The sequence below is a fragment of the Plasmodium brasilianum genome, chromosome 11 (assembly GCF_023973825.1).
Source record: "Plasmodium brasilianum strain Bolivian I chromosome 11, whole genome shotgun sequence".
NCBI classification, from domain to species: domain Eukaryota; phylum Apicomplexa; class Aconoidasida; order Haemosporida; family Plasmodiidae; genus Plasmodium; species Plasmodium brasilianum.
The window spans coordinates 2432731-2451462 of record NC_090124.1 but is presented as its reverse complement, the minus strand read 5'-3'; the positions used below and the strand labels follow the sequence as shown (position 1 = coordinate 2451462).

Genomic DNA, 18732 nt, shown 5'->3' with positions numbered 1-18732 from the left:
AACCATATTTGTTTACTTTAAATAGAATATAATATGATTTAGAAGAATTACATTGAAAATATCGCATTAGGAAGGCATACGCTCATTTATAATTAGCAACGGAAAAAAAAAAATATCAATAAAATACAGTTAATACATAAAATATATCTTTTTCGTGTTTACAATGTATAAATAAAAAATTATACAGTGTATTAATTATATATAACTATATGGTAAAGCTTTTATATTAAAAAATATTTAATCACGGAAAATAGGTATAATTTTACATATAATATGAAAAATATAAAAATATATGAAAACTAATATTATACGGAAAAGCATAGTAAAACATTAGTATTTATATATATTAATAGAAAACGAAATTATATTAAACTACATATATAAAATAATAAGTAAATATTACTAATATAAGAAGTTCTAATATGTTTGAGAGAACATACATGAATATACAACAATGATACAATATGAAACTAAACAACTAGCTCTTTAAATAAGTAAGAACAAAATTAAAAAAAAGCGTATGCATATATCTCATCAAAAAATGTGAAAGAAGAATGAAGTTAAATGTAAATATTTAAATAAAAACGGATAAAAATAGTTCGTTATTAGGATTACTTGGAATATTTTTTATAAAGTAAATAACTAATTTTAAGAATTATACCTACGTTAATAAAATATCTTGCGTATATATATTTTTATTTAAGTTCAATAACTAGAATTCATTATAACATATTATTATATTATTTTCTTCTCTTTTCCCTTTTTTTCTTCTTTCGACTTACTTATTTGTTATAGGTAGTATATATTTTATAAAAATTCCATATTAAATTTTACACAGATATAATACAACTTCCGAAAAAGAATAAAATATTGTAAATTATGTTAACATAATTAATACAATAGTATTATTACAATTCAGTATTTTATATAAATGAGCTAAACTATTTAGTATTACATGTGACTCTTCCGTTCTGGCAGCACATGTACAATTTTTATAAAAAAATAGAATAATATAAAATGAATTATAATTTATCAATAATAGAAAAAAGGAATTTATTAATATACAACACTAATACAATCTCTCATTAATCTGTAGCACAATAAAATTCAGAATGAGAGATTATGCCATATAAAAAAATATATCAATATTATTTATGTAATATATACATACGTTAATTATCTATGGTACATTGAAAAATATATTATTTATATTATTATGTATATAAAACTTATGAAGTATTTTATTAAAAAATATATTGTTGGTAATATTTAATAAAAATTAAAATTATTTAAAATTTTTAAAATATGCTATCATTATTGTATTTTATATAAAATATTACACATAATATGAAACTTGAAATATTTTTTAGAAAAACGTTATATTTAAAATAAATAATAAGCATATGTTCTTTCATGTTCTATACATTCATTTAAAGTATATATTATTTAGAGTAAGAATTATTAAATATAGTAATATAAAAGTTTATCCATAAATATATATTTAATGATAAAAATAATAATGCTGTTTAATTATTGCACTAGGTGGAATTAATAAGCATAATGTTAATTATACTTTTTTTTCATTTAATTTTAATAACATAAAGAAGTCATATTTTTACCCTGTTACACGTAAAATTATAAATATTCTTTTCTTTTTATATTTTCATAATATTAAATATAAACATATTAATAACTTTTCTTTCTAAAATGTATAACTTATTTTTTTTTCTTTTTATTATGTATGTATTTTCTATATTTTTAATGAAAAAAAAAAAATCATACAAAATATTAGATCATTATTAATATAAAATAAAATGAAAAACTATAGCCATGCATTTTATAATGTAAAGATATTGATATATTTATTTTTATTTTGTATAAACAATTCGCATACCAAAATATATAAATATAAAAATTATAAATAATAGCGTTTTCGTGATAACTATTGTTGTGCTATTTTAAAAACTTTTATATTTGAAGTATTTTATTTACTCTTAAATTGTAATTATGTTTCGCATATATAAGTTAACATTTTTATTATATACATACTCATTTAATGTTGATATAATATATATAATATGTTTCCTAAAAAAGTTTAATAAAATAATTATATAGAATATATCTAAATATTGATAATACACAATTATCTATATCAAATAAAGCTTCCTTATGTACAAATGCATCTATAAAACATAAATTAAAATAACAAAAATATATATATATTGATATATATATATTTGTTAACTATTATATAATTATTCCAATATTCATTAAGTTATTTGAGAAAGTCATATTTCCTTTAGTATTTTACATATTATCCTACGTTGTACCTTTTTTTTCCATTATGCTTACTATATATATAATATATATAATATATTCAAATACAACTGTTCAAATATATTATGCATTAAAAAATGATAAATTATCTTTATTTATATTCTCTTGTATATCATTATTAAGCAATATATAATAAAAAGAAATGCAGTAGTGTGTAAGGCATTAAAATAAAAAGAAAGTATCCAACAGAAAATTTGCATATAAATAAAATCAAAAAATAATAAAATATTAAACAAATAATTCTTTAATACAACATTTTGATTAAAGATAAATAGAACGGATTAATATTTTGTGTTAATTAACTATTTACCAATATTTATTATCAATTAATATATTTTCCTTTTTTTTCATTTAACCTTCTCTCCATTCATTATCTCTTACGTACTTATTTCAAAAGAAAAATTAAAATTTGAAATAATATATTTATATTATAATAGAATAATCAATCATTTTTGAATTAATTTTAAATCTTTATGTAATTTTAATTACCAATTAATGTGCTAAAAAGTATTCTATATTAATTCGTGACTTTTTTTTTTTTATATTTCCAAATAAACTTTATATGTAAAAAATATATATTCATGTAGTTGTCAAATTCAAAATAAGAACCAGAAATAAATAACATAATTTTAATCTATATATTCGAATATATATATGAACAATTACAGAAGTGTTATTGGAAGACTTCCATATATTTTGTTTTAAATATTGTAAAATATCATTCTATTTACATTCAATTATATTATTACGATTTCTCATTATAAAGTTCTAATTTATTTTACATTTTTTAACATAATGTTTTAATTAATTCTGCTGTAATATATACTAATAATTTTTCGCATGTTCAATACGTGTTCAAATATACTTTAACTAATTAATATGCCGAACGATACATTCTATTAATTAAAATATGTAATCAAAATTAAATAGTTCTTATTCGAAAGTGACAAATAACATATAAAGTAAAACCCACATATGTAATAATATATAGTACATAAATCTATTATATTTATTACTATATATACCATATATTATTAATTTTTAGGTAATTCATATGTACATAGTATTAAATGGTACAAATACATTATAGCGATATGTAATTTCAGTAACTACAGATACATTATACCATATTTTATATAATAATAAATCACATTCCTAGATACAATATATTAAAAGTAAAAAACTATGAACAAGAAATTTACAACACTGTAATATCGCCGTATAAAAAATTAATAACTAATCTAACACAATAAAAAAGGAGCGTACTCTCAGTGATAATTACGACTTGGTTTATGAATTATTCATTTTAGGAAAATCAAAATATTAAAAAGAATTATTTACAATAATACAAGTTATAATATATATAAACATGTGCATATCTGTACTAAAAAAACAAAAAAAGCGTCATCCATATATTGGCGATAAATTTACACAAATGCAATATTATTTATTAATGTATCTTATATTTAATACATTATTGTTAGCCGTTTGTCTCTCACTTTATAAAGTGAAATTTGATATTTTATAAAATTATATAATTTACTGTGACTTAATTTCAAATTATATATATCATATATCTCCACTTGTGACATATTTGTTTAATGTAATAAAAGGTAGGAGAAATATAAAACAAATATTAGTGTATCCAATTATATAACAGAACATATAAAAACGCATATCCATTAGATAATCCTTTAATTTCTGTTAATATATATTAATTTAAAATTAAGCTATTGATATATAAAAAAATGTAAATTTGCATTTTTCTTACAGGTGATTGTTTATGACATACTAGAATAATATTATATTGCCATTATGACAAGGGTAAAATTTATTGCTTTTTAATATCACTAAATTTATGCATAAACTATCTATATATGAACCAGATATTATCACGTACATAATATGAAAATTACCGTTTAAATAATTCTTACTAATTCTCTTGAATCCATAATTAGTTAGGATACGGATATGTTGAAGGAAATTACGTTTTCAAAAAATAAATACAGAAGAATTGGAAGATATATTGTAAAGGAAACTACTTTATCAAAAGACAAAGACAGAAAAAAACAAATTTAAACAATAATGCTTAGTAATGGCTAAATATATAATAAAAAAAAAAATTTTCACCACCATATACTTAACAGAATGAGCGGAAACAAGTACATAAAAATCATTTTAAACATCAAATTGGAAAGCTTAATAAATAGAGTGGTTGTCCTATGATTATAGATTATATTGATATAATAATTTTGCAATTAAAATATGAAGAAGCTAATTTTCGAGAATAAAGAAAAATATACATAGATGAAATACGGACCTATAAATAACGAAAAAATACGTATAATTGTAATGGACATAGTTCATGTATAACTGCATTTAAAGATTATAATTCATGGCTTACATAAAGAAAGAACTATTTAGAAAAAAACATAAATCCTTAAAATAATTCTAAAATAATAAATAACAAAATAAAAATTTGAACCCTAATTTCATCATACAAAATAGTCAAACATCTAAAAAACACTTTAGGTACTTAATCCTGGATCATCCTCTGCAATAAAAATCTCAAACTGAAGTGGAAAATAAACGCTCAAAATAAAGACAAGAAAAAAAAAAAAAATAAATTTTCACCTAAAAGAGACAACTAATCCCCAAATAAAACTAAATCAAAATATGCTATCCAGTCTTAACAGGAATAATAAATTCTACGACAAAAAGCAACTACGGAAAATGAAGCCAGTCAAATTAAAGATATACAAGAAGAACTCCCTAAAAATTCTACACATTCTCAAAAATCCTATACAAGTATATCACCAAAATGCAAAATACATAGTCCTGATTCTCAAGAAATAAAAGAAATCATTGAGCCTGAAACTATTTTATTATATCCTAAAATATTAATGCCTAATTCGACCTTTATATCTTTTATGCTCCCTAATTTGCAGGTTCCCCTAATGTTAAAAAATTTTATAATTTTGTTATAATTACAATATATAACATATATATCTAAAATGATAATACAGATACAGTGTTAAACTCACAAAACAAATACGTATCATCAATATTATTTTGATTCGTGGTTATTATTTTGTTTTCCCTTTTTATTAAAGTAAAATATAAATTATGTGAAAAAATAAATTAATAATTTGAATATTGTAATAATTTATTATATAAAACTATTATTTTCTATATTAAAGCTCGTTTTAATAGGAATGTTTTTAAATAAAAAAAGATAAAAAGAAGAAGTGCAAAATTCTTCATAATACTACTACTTTTACATTCTCACAAAAAAATTGAGTTCGTAGCATAAAATCACTTAAAAAATTCAATGTAGAATTAAGAGGATATCATAAAAAGTATAACAATACATAATCCTAACATGATAAAAAATGTAAACATGTCAAAGGAAAAAAAGAACAGCCCCAAAACTATTATTGATGTACACATGGAAGTATTAAAAAAATGCATAAATGAAGAATGCCTATCTAAGAAAGCTAAATCTTTTGAATTATGCCTAGAAGATTTTATAAAAGAGAAACATGCAACCTATCCTAATATAAATACTGATTAACAAATAATGAAAAAAGTTAAAAGTAGCAATAACATTAATACACAAATTTTATAGAATAAATAAATAGAAAAAATGAAAAATTTTCTGAAAAATGAAAAAAGAAGATTGGTTTAATAATTTCAAAAATTAATAGAAAAAAGAACAAGATTACTTTAAAAAAACTGAAGAATTAAATGGAATATTGTCAAAAGATAATCAAAAAATTCTATTTTTTGAAAGACTCATAGATTAATGGAAACAGTGGATATCATAAAAGATTATAATTATATATCCACATTTGGAATAGTGCTGATCTAAGTGATTAACAGGGGAATATCAAAATATATTAGATGATTATGAAAATGAAGAAACTAAAGTTAATGTATGATTAATAAATAAAATAGAAATAGAGCACAAAGTGTGTAATGAATAATTATCTAAATATATAAAAAAAAAAATTATCGGCAAAACTGTATTCTCGTACTTAGTATGATATTAGAAGAACTCAAAAAAGAGGAGTGTAAAAGAAATAGGGAATCACATCTCTACGATTACATAAATAAATGGAAAACAGAAGAAAATTCACTTAGGAAAACAGAAGCTACAGAAAAAATAAGTGAAACGAACAAGAGAACTGTAGAAAGCATAAAAATCTGGATATTCATAATTGAAAGGATGAATACTAATATAGAATGATGATAGAAGATTAATTATGAGCAGATAATATATATTTAAGTTCTATACATAATGAGAATTAAGTAGGAAAGTCTGAATAATTAATAAAAAAATACATTCTATAAAGTGATAAGGACATAATAAAATTATGTTTTAATCTTATTCACGTTATATCATATGTTGTTTGTGAAACAGATATAATAACTCTTATGATATAGGAAGAGAATAAAGAAATTATAAGAATGAAGTAACTCATAATATAAAAGAGGAAAAAGAACATAAAATATAAAATCTGAAATTAATTTATTTAATAATATACCGGTTACATATATAATTTTTTTTCTTAGAATATCATCAAGAAAATTCATATATATCCTTAATTTAATAAAAATAGGAATATATTAATGAGAAAATTAGTTCTTAAATAAGAATTTCCCTAATTATATATATATATATATATTATTTGTTAATTTTGTTTCATTTTTTTAAAGGAATTAATTGTTTAAAATTTATGTAATTATAAAAATTATATTATTTCATAACAATATTATTATTACGTTTCACTTAAGTAGAATTAATATTTTGTAAGATTAATAATAAGAACATATTTAATGCACCGTAGAAAAAAAAAAATTATTACATCCTTTGATAATTTATTTTTCTTTCATATTAAAATATAAAAATTTAAATTATTTTGAATTTCACTTTTTAGTATGTACAATGTAATATAATATAAATTTTAATAAATCTATTATTAACAGAATATATTATTATACAAATATATATAATTGTTCTTTGGTAAATAAGATGTTATGTTATGATATTTATATAATAGAAAATTTTATTATCCATCGATACAATACAATTAATTAATAACATTATAGTATGTTCCTTATATAACTGCTGATATATACAAAAAAAAAAAAATTAAAATATTTCCTCCATGTATACACATATTTGTTATTCATTTAATTTATGTAGTATCTCAAATATTTATATGATACATAATATGGAAAACAAGTATATACTGGGTGCATGGGAAATATTATTATTATCGTTAAATTGATCATTTTAGGAGATTATGAAGAATGTAATAACTTTAAAATGCATTTTTAAATATTTATAAGTGTATAAATATATGCAATTTTACATTTTTTAGTAAATTCATTGAAAACAGGATATTTATTAATATATAATATGTAATATACTATTTTCTAAAATAACATACTTTTAAGTGGAAAGATAAAAAATTAATATTTTTATATATTATAAAAATTTCTTATAAAAATGGTATTCCTTTATATCCTATTATTTTCATTTATCATATACTATAACACTAAATGTAAATATATATAAATTTATTGTATTAAAAAAAATATTATTATTTATCGAAAAAAAAAAAAAAATTCATACAACTGTTTTTTCAAAATCTTAATGAATAAAACAATAAAATTAATATACTCAAAAAAAAAAATAAAGAAAATAAATATTAAAGTAAAAACAATTATTTTCATTTACTAAAACAAATTGTCAGAATTGACATAATGTATCTTCATTCCATTACTTTATATGTGTATGTTGTAACATATATAATAATACCTTTTCAGTATCATTTACACGCTCATTTCTTTTCACTTGTGCATATTTTAACGAATTAAACAAATGCTTTTACATAAAAAATGTTTAGCTCTTATAAAATGGTAAAAAAAAGAATCACGCAATATGTATATTATCAAAAAAATTTCAAAAACCTATAACATCTATTGAATATAATGAAGTTAATGTATTAATTTTTTCATATTCTCAAGAATAATAAGGAATATTTATTTTTCTTAACCATTTTTTCGCTTTTTTTTTATTTAATAGAAAGTTTTATAAAAGTATGGTTTAATATTTCCAAAAATAAAGATTCACTTCTCTTTTGGTTTTCATTTTATCTTATATATATTTAAAAAATTCTTATGAAATAGAATAAAATCAAAAATTACAAGTGTTTCGTAATAAAATAATAAATGTAAGTATCTTACTATCTGTTGAAAAAAAATAAAAATTCACAAAATCTATAATTCTCCATATGTAGTTGTTAATAAAACTAAAATTACACTAATAATATTCCACTATATCTTAGGAATATCCTGTGACATAAAAATGTATTTCTAAATTATATATAAGAAATGAGATCATTTTTATATACTTTTAATATTTTTAAAAAATAAGTTCTATAAATATAAAAGAATTAGTATCGATTAATATAAACTGTATGTATTTTATATATATACATAAAACAATATTAAGTGATTCATAATATATTTATATACAGCAATATAAAATATCACAAATATATAAGTAAATATCTACGCATGTTCAAACTATTGTACAAAATATATATGTATTTTAATTTATAATAATGTAATTTATATATTTATAAACAAATAACACTTTTTAGAAATTTACAATTATAACAAAAAAAACATGTATTGGTTCATATTATCTTTTAAAATCTAATTAAACTAAATACATAAATTTAATTGTTGAAACTTTTAGAAAAAAGAAGAAGAATATATACTGCATTTATTTATAAATTTTCAATACAAATTATATTAAAATGACTTATGCAGAGTCGAATTAACAATAAAGTTTTGAACAATAGTAAAATAATAATTTGTTTTAACATTTCACTTAATTGTACTGAATAATCATTCTGCAGTTAGAAGGTAATTATAGATAATTTATTATTAGAATAATTGTTATTTCATTATATATTTATAATTTCACATTTATATGCTAAAAAAAAATAGCAAACTCCAACTAAACATGTTATAACTATAAACATCTTTTACTGAGTATTTCTCAAATGATATATTTTTTATAAACAATATTAAGTGTATAAATAAAATATATATATATATGTGTGGGAGTGTAAGTATTCATGCAACATAATACATTAACCCTGTCTCATAAATCATATAGCAAGACACGTTTATTTTTAATTTAAAACTAATGATACATTTTTTTTATTGCGTGAATTTATATAAATTTAGAGTGGAACCAAATAAAGTATATAAAGTACCAATTAGTACAATTCAATTATAATATTAAACACTTCAATAAAATTATATGAAATGAGCTATTATATATTAATTTTAAAGTAAAAACATATATTTTTTAAAAAATTTTATTTAAATTATTTAATATATATATCACTCCATAATAATTAATTAATAATATATAGTATATTAAAATACAAATTACAAAAAAATTAAACATACAAATTACAAGAAGAATAACATAAAATTTAATTGTTCCTTATCAAAACGAATATGTATATACAGGAGTATTTATAATATTATAGCAGATAAATGTATGTTTATTAAAAATATATCACTGAATATGCTACAGATATTACTTCATAATAAGAACTTCCTTACAGAAAAATACATATTTATTAATAATTTTACTCAGTTATCAACTTAAATATTTATTATTTTTCATTATTTATTAAAATACTTCTTATTGCTACTACAATTACTATTGATAATATATTCAAAATTATTATATATAATACTGAAAAAAAATGATATCATAACACATATAACAATGTTGTTTGTATATTTTCCAAACAACCACTAACATCATTTTGATACACACTTATTCATGAATGTTATAAAAACTTTAAACTCTGTAACACGGATAAATCTATTCATATAAGAAAAAAAGTAAAAATATGGCAATACCAAAAAAGTAATTTTTAATTTTCTTTTTTAATTTTTCAGTATCACGAGTAATTATGTTTTATTCAAGAACATCATCATAATGTTTTGTCCTTAATTTATTTCCTTTGTAAATATAAAACTTTCCCATCAAATATTTTATAATTATCTTACGTAGCTTTCGAAATTATCGTGCATTATTTAATAAACCTCCATTAGAATAAAATATTTTTCTTTTCTCATTTATTAATTATATAGAATTTTTCCCCCTTTTCTCCATTATTTGGTATATCTTCTTTTAATTATACAATATTTGAATGCTTATCCTTTTTATATTTTTCTAATAATCGATAATTTATTGGAACTAATTTTATACTATATCCCAATTTATGATTCAAATATTTGTTGAACGAACTATAAAAAAAGAAAAAAATAAAATATTTCATATTTAATAGAACAAAAAACAATATTTCTAAAAACAAAATACTAAAAATATGAATTATAAAAAAAAACTTAAAAAACATTAACATGATGTACGATTGTTGAAAAGAAATATCCAAGTTAAAAGTATTAATGCAGAAATTTTAATAATTAAATGTTTCCTATATTATTGCTATAAAATATAGATCTTTATAATTGTAGTATGTTCAATAAAGAAAAATTTAATAATCACGTAATATATTCCTAAGGATAAAATATTCTATATCTATTTAAAAAAAAAAAAATTTCATTATTGCACTGTAAGTAATAAAACGTATATAAATATAATGAACTTTACAACTTGGACAACAAAAAAATAACCATACAAATTTGATATACTATTTTTATCTTGTTCTTATTTAAAAAAAAATAAAACTTTCCTTAAAATAAAAATAAGTTGAATTCATTCATAAATAAATAAAACATACTATTTAATTATGCAATACAGTGTTTTCCTTAAATAAATTTTCTTTTAGCAGTTTTCACAATAAAATAAGAACAAGGATATGAGATTTGCTATTATGTGAAAATATTGAATTTATACACAATATTGAATATTTGAATTAGGTACATAATACATTTCTCTATATATTATATCAGTAATTATTAATTATAATGATTGTATCTTATTAATTATTCTAATTTTAGAACATACACTAAAACATGTTATTGACTTAAGAAATATTAATCATTATAACAATAAAATAATAGCAATAATAGTATTAATAAATGAAAATAGCAACATGCTGCAGAACATCTTATCTTATATTAATTATAATTATAACGTACACTTCAGCTACTATTTAACCATATTCATTTTTTGTTGTCCATAAAATATTTAAAAAAGCGAATCTATAATATACTATGTAATCTATAAAAAAAAAAATACATTTATAAGCTAAAAAATAACTCAATTTCTATTTTTTCATCAAATATTATGAAGAATTTAATTTTTAAGTTTAATTTATATTATTATTTAGCAATAAAATGTTTTAAAATATGTAAAATTAATTTATTTTATTTTTTTTTTTTTTCCCCTTAAGAATAATACAAATTTGTAGGTTCTCTCTAAATAATTACATTAAAGGTAAAATTAAAATGTATTAATAAATTAACTAAAAAGCGTTTTTAATAATTTTGATAATTTAAAAAATAATTTTAATATAGAATATTACAAGATAAAATAATATTCTTGTGAAACATGTAAAATAATACATAATAAAATTTTTGAATATCTTCAATGTTTTAATTTTTTTCTTGAATAATTTATAGTGGGGAGAACGATCCATTTATATTATATTGATTTAAAATAGAAATTCAATACTAACTCGTATGTTAAATTATACTTTTATGTAACTAATGTAAATAATATGAATTATATATTCTATGAAATGTTCCTACAGAAGAATAAATATTTATATTCCATCTTTTTATTTTCTTCTTGTTTGTTTCACTTAATGATTATGGATAAATATAAAAATATTTTATATTAAATATATATTTATAATTCTATAATAAAAATTTATTACAAATTAGTCTAATAAGTTTGCTATTCTAAAAAATAATTAATTAAACAAAAATTTAATAAATCAATAAATTTTTAATTCAATTATAATTTATATTATTCTAATCTATATTACACAAGAATAATATAATTAATTTTTTTATTGAATTCTCCCATATATATATAATATATATACTATATACAGTTATAAGCATATCTAGAATTGTTTGTGGTGTCAAATAATGTCCTATTATTTGAATTCCTTTTACTTTTTCAATCAATATAAATATGTGTATACATAAATATATATATAAGCATAGGTTATTAATTAATCATATATCCTATAAAAAGCATGTAACGATAAAAATTATACAGCTTAAAAGCTTCCATTTAATAAATATTTTCTAAATTATTATATAATTATTTGAGTTGTCCAATTTTAGGAGTATTTATTTTTTTGTAAATCATTTTGTAAATGTTATATTTATTAAAAATATCGAAAAAAATTTAAGTTAATTATCTACATTCAAAAAAATGAAAAAATAATGTATAATTAATATTCATTTTTTTGTGAAACGTCTAATTTGTTTTTGAGAAAAGGTAAAAATTATAAATTAATAGAATTATTAAATTTATATATTCATATATATAAAATAAACAGGAACATGTTTATGTCCTGAAAAAATACCATAATATGCAAATTAGAAAAAAAACATATCCAAATTCTGACAAAGTTTAAGAATACGTATTAATTTTCTTATTGTAATTCAAAAGGTTTAATTATATTCTAGTATCTTCATAAATATTACAATCAACATAATATTTCTTCAAGATATATTATCTCTAGGAATACATTAAATTGTTGTATAATTTATAATAAATGTTGTTGAGAAAAATATGTTGGTTATAACTAGATATATTTGTTTCATTTATAGATAAATCTTATTTAAAAATATTTATGAAAAGTTCGGTAAACACTGCACCTATGACGCAATAAAATATTACAACTTAATAATATCCACTTATAAAACAAAAGCACCACACTACTAACATTAATTCTGGTACACTACATAGTATACCATAATTAGAAAATTTTGTTTTATTTTGAAACCATTTATGAAAACTTAGAACATCTTTATATTCATCTATATATATAAGCATATCTAATATTCACTTTTCAAAATATATTTTCTATCTTCTTTAAATGGTTTTAATGTAGAACATATTTTCATAGGAATAAACTTATTCCCTTTCACAGAATTTAAAAAAATATTTTATTTTTTTTTTATTTTTAATTTATTCATTTCTTCTATATCTTTTAATGGAATTAGTTCTTGTCTTTTCTTTGAGTTAACTCTTTCATTTATTTTTACTAACTTAAGTTTGTCTTTTCTATTTTTCTTTTTCCCTTTTTATTCTTCATTTTATGATTACTTTTCATTATCTAATTATCCTAATTCATAGTTTACTGATAACTTTTTACTCAATAAGGAACCTTCGATATATTTACCTTTATATATATGCTTTAATTCCGTCACATTTATTACTAATAATAAACTAGATTAATAAACCTAACAAAATATATCTTTTTCTTCTAATTCGGTGATTTATTATTCGAATTATAGCAAAAAGATATAAATACTATTTATTAAGAATGTGTTTAGTCTCATAATAATAAAATCCTGTTTTCACACATAAAACATATAACAGCATAAAAAAACAAAGCAAAACGATTAAACAAAAAATATGGAATATTGTGATTATACCATATTTTTCTAACATTAGAATGTCTATATCAAAGGGTTAAATCAGAAAAATTTTATTATAAGAAGTCGTTTTTATTTATATTTCATATCCACTTCTTTTTACAAATCATAAATATAGTAAAGAAAAAATTACTCATTATGTGATTCATACTTGTAATTAGTAAATAGATATTAATTAGATTGACATAAGTTTTTATTTACTATTTTCTGTTCTATCATGAAGATTTATAAAAGTACATATACTTCTATACATATACGTTGAGTTTTAAATGATATGATAAAGAAAAAAAATATAAAAATAAAGTATTAATTTTTCCTTATAAATTTACTTATATATAATACCAACATTATGTATTTTTAACCTGATCAACAAAAATAAATTACTAAATACAGATGCCAATTCCAAATTTTACATATAGTACTTTTTATTATAATAAAATGAGTACATTACAAAAAATTACTTCCATTTATACAAAACTAATATAATATTTAAAAAATATTTTTTCACAAATTAAATAATTTTTAATTTTTATTTGGATCTCGTTTTTCTTTATTATATTGTTTTTTGTTTTTTGAAAAAAAACTATATTATTTTGAGATACAATAAAATCGTGATTACTTTTTCCACTTGTTATAATTTTAATGAATTATTTTAACTTCGTTGAAGTAAAAATGGTTAATTGTCTTAAATAATAAAACAAATTTTTTTATTTTTTATTAAAATAAAAATTATTTGAAATATTTACATTTGTTATAAAAAATATAAAAATGCTAAAATAAATTAAATTTTTCAGAACACTCAGAAATAATTTCTATCGTTATTGCTTAAAAAACAATATAATAATAATTAAATTTTTACCTTTAAATAACAATTTAAGAAAGCTTGAATGTATGTCTAATTTGGTGTTGGCCTTTTTATTCCATAAACATAAAAAAGTTCTTATTTATATCATAAAACTACAAAATTTAAGCTTATTTTCTTTTAAAAATTAATTATATATTTAACAGCTTACATAAACTAATAAATTAAAATACAAAAATAAGAATAAAATTAAAAAATAACCCTAAACCCAACTATTTTTTTTTTTTTTTTTTAGATTTAAACAAACGTAAGTTTTTTTCTCAGTAAAGTTTTTCCGTAAAAATACACAAATGCTGATTTTTTATTAACGAAGTTAATTTTTCCTTATTGATTTTATTAGTACTACATATATATATACATAAACAGTGCGCACATATCATGTAAAAAAGGTAATTTTTTTTTTTTCATTTTTTCATTTTATATGATTTTACCAAGATATCATATATATAATAGTCATTTACTCTAATATTGTTAGATATATTTTTACATTTAAATTTTCTTAACTACAAAATTGTAAAATAATATTTTAACTAAACATTTTTTAAACATTTTAAATACAATTTTTTATACGCTATAGCAGACATTTTGTATAATAAAAAAAAATGAAAGAAATAAATAGGTAATTTAAATGTTTCATACAAACTTTACATACATCTATATCTTTTTTTTTTTTATTTCTAATTTTAATATTATATTAAATTTCATTCTACGAAAAGGTCGTCGAAATAGGTTTAATGTACACATATATTGCATAAATTCCATTTTCCAATATTCAGCTTCAATAAAAGTATTTAATAAAAAACAAATAAGAACACTAAAAAGAAAAATTGAAATGAAAATACTGATATAAAATTAAAAAGAAAAAATTAATTATACATAAATATAAAAAAAAATTTGAAAACTAAAATGTACATTTTAAAAGGACAATGTTTTATATCTATTTTTTTTTTTTATTATTATATTCATCCTATAAATATTATTAAAATCTCTACAAAGGAGTGTATATTTGAGTTAAAATTTTACTCTTATTATTTTGAACACCATATCATTGGAATTATTGAGGTCGTATATAAATATATACTTCCTGCAAGAAATCAATGGAACATCATATCAAATTATTGAACAAAATGAAAAATTTCTATATTATTTATAACATAAAGGTACAAATACTGGTATGCTGTATAATTATATTAACATATTTTTTAATAATTAATGTACATCAAATTATATCTAAATCTAATACTATATTTAATATAAACGTAATGTATTGTAATAATTTTGCGTTTCCTTATATTCTGTTTTTCCATTAAAAGTACTTATAAAAATTAATTTTAAAAAACATTACAATAGTATAAGTTAGTTCATAGTTTCTAAAAAAAATTATTATGTAATATGTAACAAATTTAGGCATATTAGTTCTAAAAATATTATGTATTCTAATGCATACATTATTACATTAATTCTCTATTCCCCTATTATTTTCTTATTAATACAATATTATATCAATATATACTACTATATAAATGTTAATTTTTAAATAAATTTACATATTAAATAATAATTTTTATATGGTTTTATCCTTATAATAATTATTAAATACGGTTTAATTTGTTTTAATTGAACAATATTAATTAATATAATAAAATGCAACTTTCACTAAATTTTTGCATTTTTTATGCTTCAGTATATACCACTATTTTACTTGTTTAAAAAAAAAACTAAAAATCTTCCTTATTGACAAAAAATAAAATAATAATTAAAACATATTATAAATCAACAATTTATTAATTATTACTTAATTTTTCACGTAAACCTAGTACATTATTACAAATGTTATAACAACTTCAAAGAAATTTACCATAAAGCAAAATACAAATAATGCTCATCTTTTTTACGAAAGCTACTATTTTTTCTGTTTTAATATGTGCATTGAAACATTTCGAAGAGGTACAACAGTTATTATATTTAAACTGATTTTGTTCTTTTTTGTTATTTTATATCTACTTTTATGATGAGAAAATTCTATTAAAATAATATATAAATATACTATTTTTGAATTTTGAATTTGTACCTTTATTTTTAGGAAAACACCAATAGTAAATCATGGGGTAAGGAATGTTATTGAAATAATGCATTAAATATAAGATTTAGTAGATTACTTAATGGAGAAACAAAAATACCAGGAAACCAACAATATCAAACGATAAAAAAGGGAATATATAGTATGTTATATGAAAGTGATGATGCATTTGGAGAAAGATTAAAAGTATTAGAACAAGATGACGAATTTAGAAAACGATTTAATAATTTAGTATAAAGTGATTTTTTTGAACAAGTATTTAATGATCTAAGAAAACGTAAAAACTTTCAAAAACAAAAGGGTGCATCCAAAGATGAAAATGATGTAAAAATAAAAGATCAGACCTTAAAACATTATAATAATATTGAAAAATATGAAAATTTCTCCAATATTTTAAAAAGCATAGATTCAAGTATTGAATCAGATTTATTCCAAATCAGCTTAAATAATAATTATTATTTCTTTAAAATTCAAAATAAAGTTAAAAATATATTAAGTTACATGAAAGAACATAATGTATATTCTACATTTGTGATTCTTATAACTGTGATTGCGTCATATCTGGTACTTTCTCTTTTTATAATGATTTGTAAAGCGTATATTTCTATGAACGCTGCATCAGCCATTTTGATGCCATGAACTTAAGTTGAATAATACAACATTTTTAAATTAATATATATAAAATTATTGGATATAATGATAATAATCCCTAATTATAAATGTGAAATAAAAACATTTCCTGTAAAAAATTAAACTCACAATATTTTTAATTTATTACAATAATTCGAATATGAAAATTTTTTTATATGTTTAATGGTAAAAAAATATATTCCCCTAATATAGTTATAAAATATTTTACTTCTTTTTTTTTTATATTTCATCTTAAAAAATTGTTTTAGTGTAATTCTATATACCCAATTATGTGAGTAAATCACATATATTCCAATTCTTAGTTTAAATTATTAATGTTTCTTATTTTATGTAAAATTATACCTTCTTGTGATATATATATATATATATTTTTTTTTTTTTCTGCAGTATATTTATGTTGAAAAATGTTAACATTTTCAAGTTTAAATAATAAGACAATATGCAATTTATTAAATTACATTAAATCTTGCATTTTTTTTTTGAAAATATACATCGTCTTTTTTCTTTTTAATTTTCAAGAATATGTTTCAACTATTAACATTTACAAGTATATTAAATGAATAACACATAATTATTCAATAATTAGTTTTGTTTACACTAGAAATTATAGTATTTTTTTTTTTTTTCTACTTTAGAGATATATTTGTGTGTTTACTAAATAACCAACACCATATCGTCATTAATTTTCTATTCTTATAATACTTAACCGCATACCCTACTATTTTCAAGTTTTACTATAATGCTCTATATAATTAAATAAACACATGTTTCTTGTTAGAAAAAATACATGCATAAATTTTCATTAATATACTTCCTATATCTATTATATAATTACTCTTTAAAATTAATATAAAATTTCTAATTTCTATTCTGCTAACTTCTTATTTTGTAAATGTTCATCATAACTTTAAACGTATTATATCAAATATTTATATTTACGTTTATCAGTATATATTTAACGCAAAACATTATATATAAAAACTCTTAGGAAACTTATACCATTTATTACATCGCAGATACAAACACTGAATGACTAATTCCTTTAATAGAAAATTCAAATATTAAATTTTATTTGTTTTCTTAGTATACCAATGTTCTTAACATTTTGTTGTTC

At 18.8% G+C, this 18732-nt stretch overlaps 1 protein-coding gene across 1 annotated transcript; it reads left to right on the top strand.

Annotated features, from left to right (window-relative positions):
- Positions 1–17111: 17111 nt before the first annotated feature.
- MKS88_003962 (uncharacterized protein) lies at positions 17112–17606 on the top strand (the record flags this gene model as incomplete). Its single annotated transcript, XM_067217101.1, has 2 exons — positions 17112–17198; positions 17268–17606. 2 exons carry the CDS (start codon positions 17112–17114, stop codon positions 17604–17606), a joined length of 426 nt encoding a protein of 141 aa, XP_067072770.1.
- Between the last annotated feature and the right edge of the window lie 1126 nt (positions 17607–18732).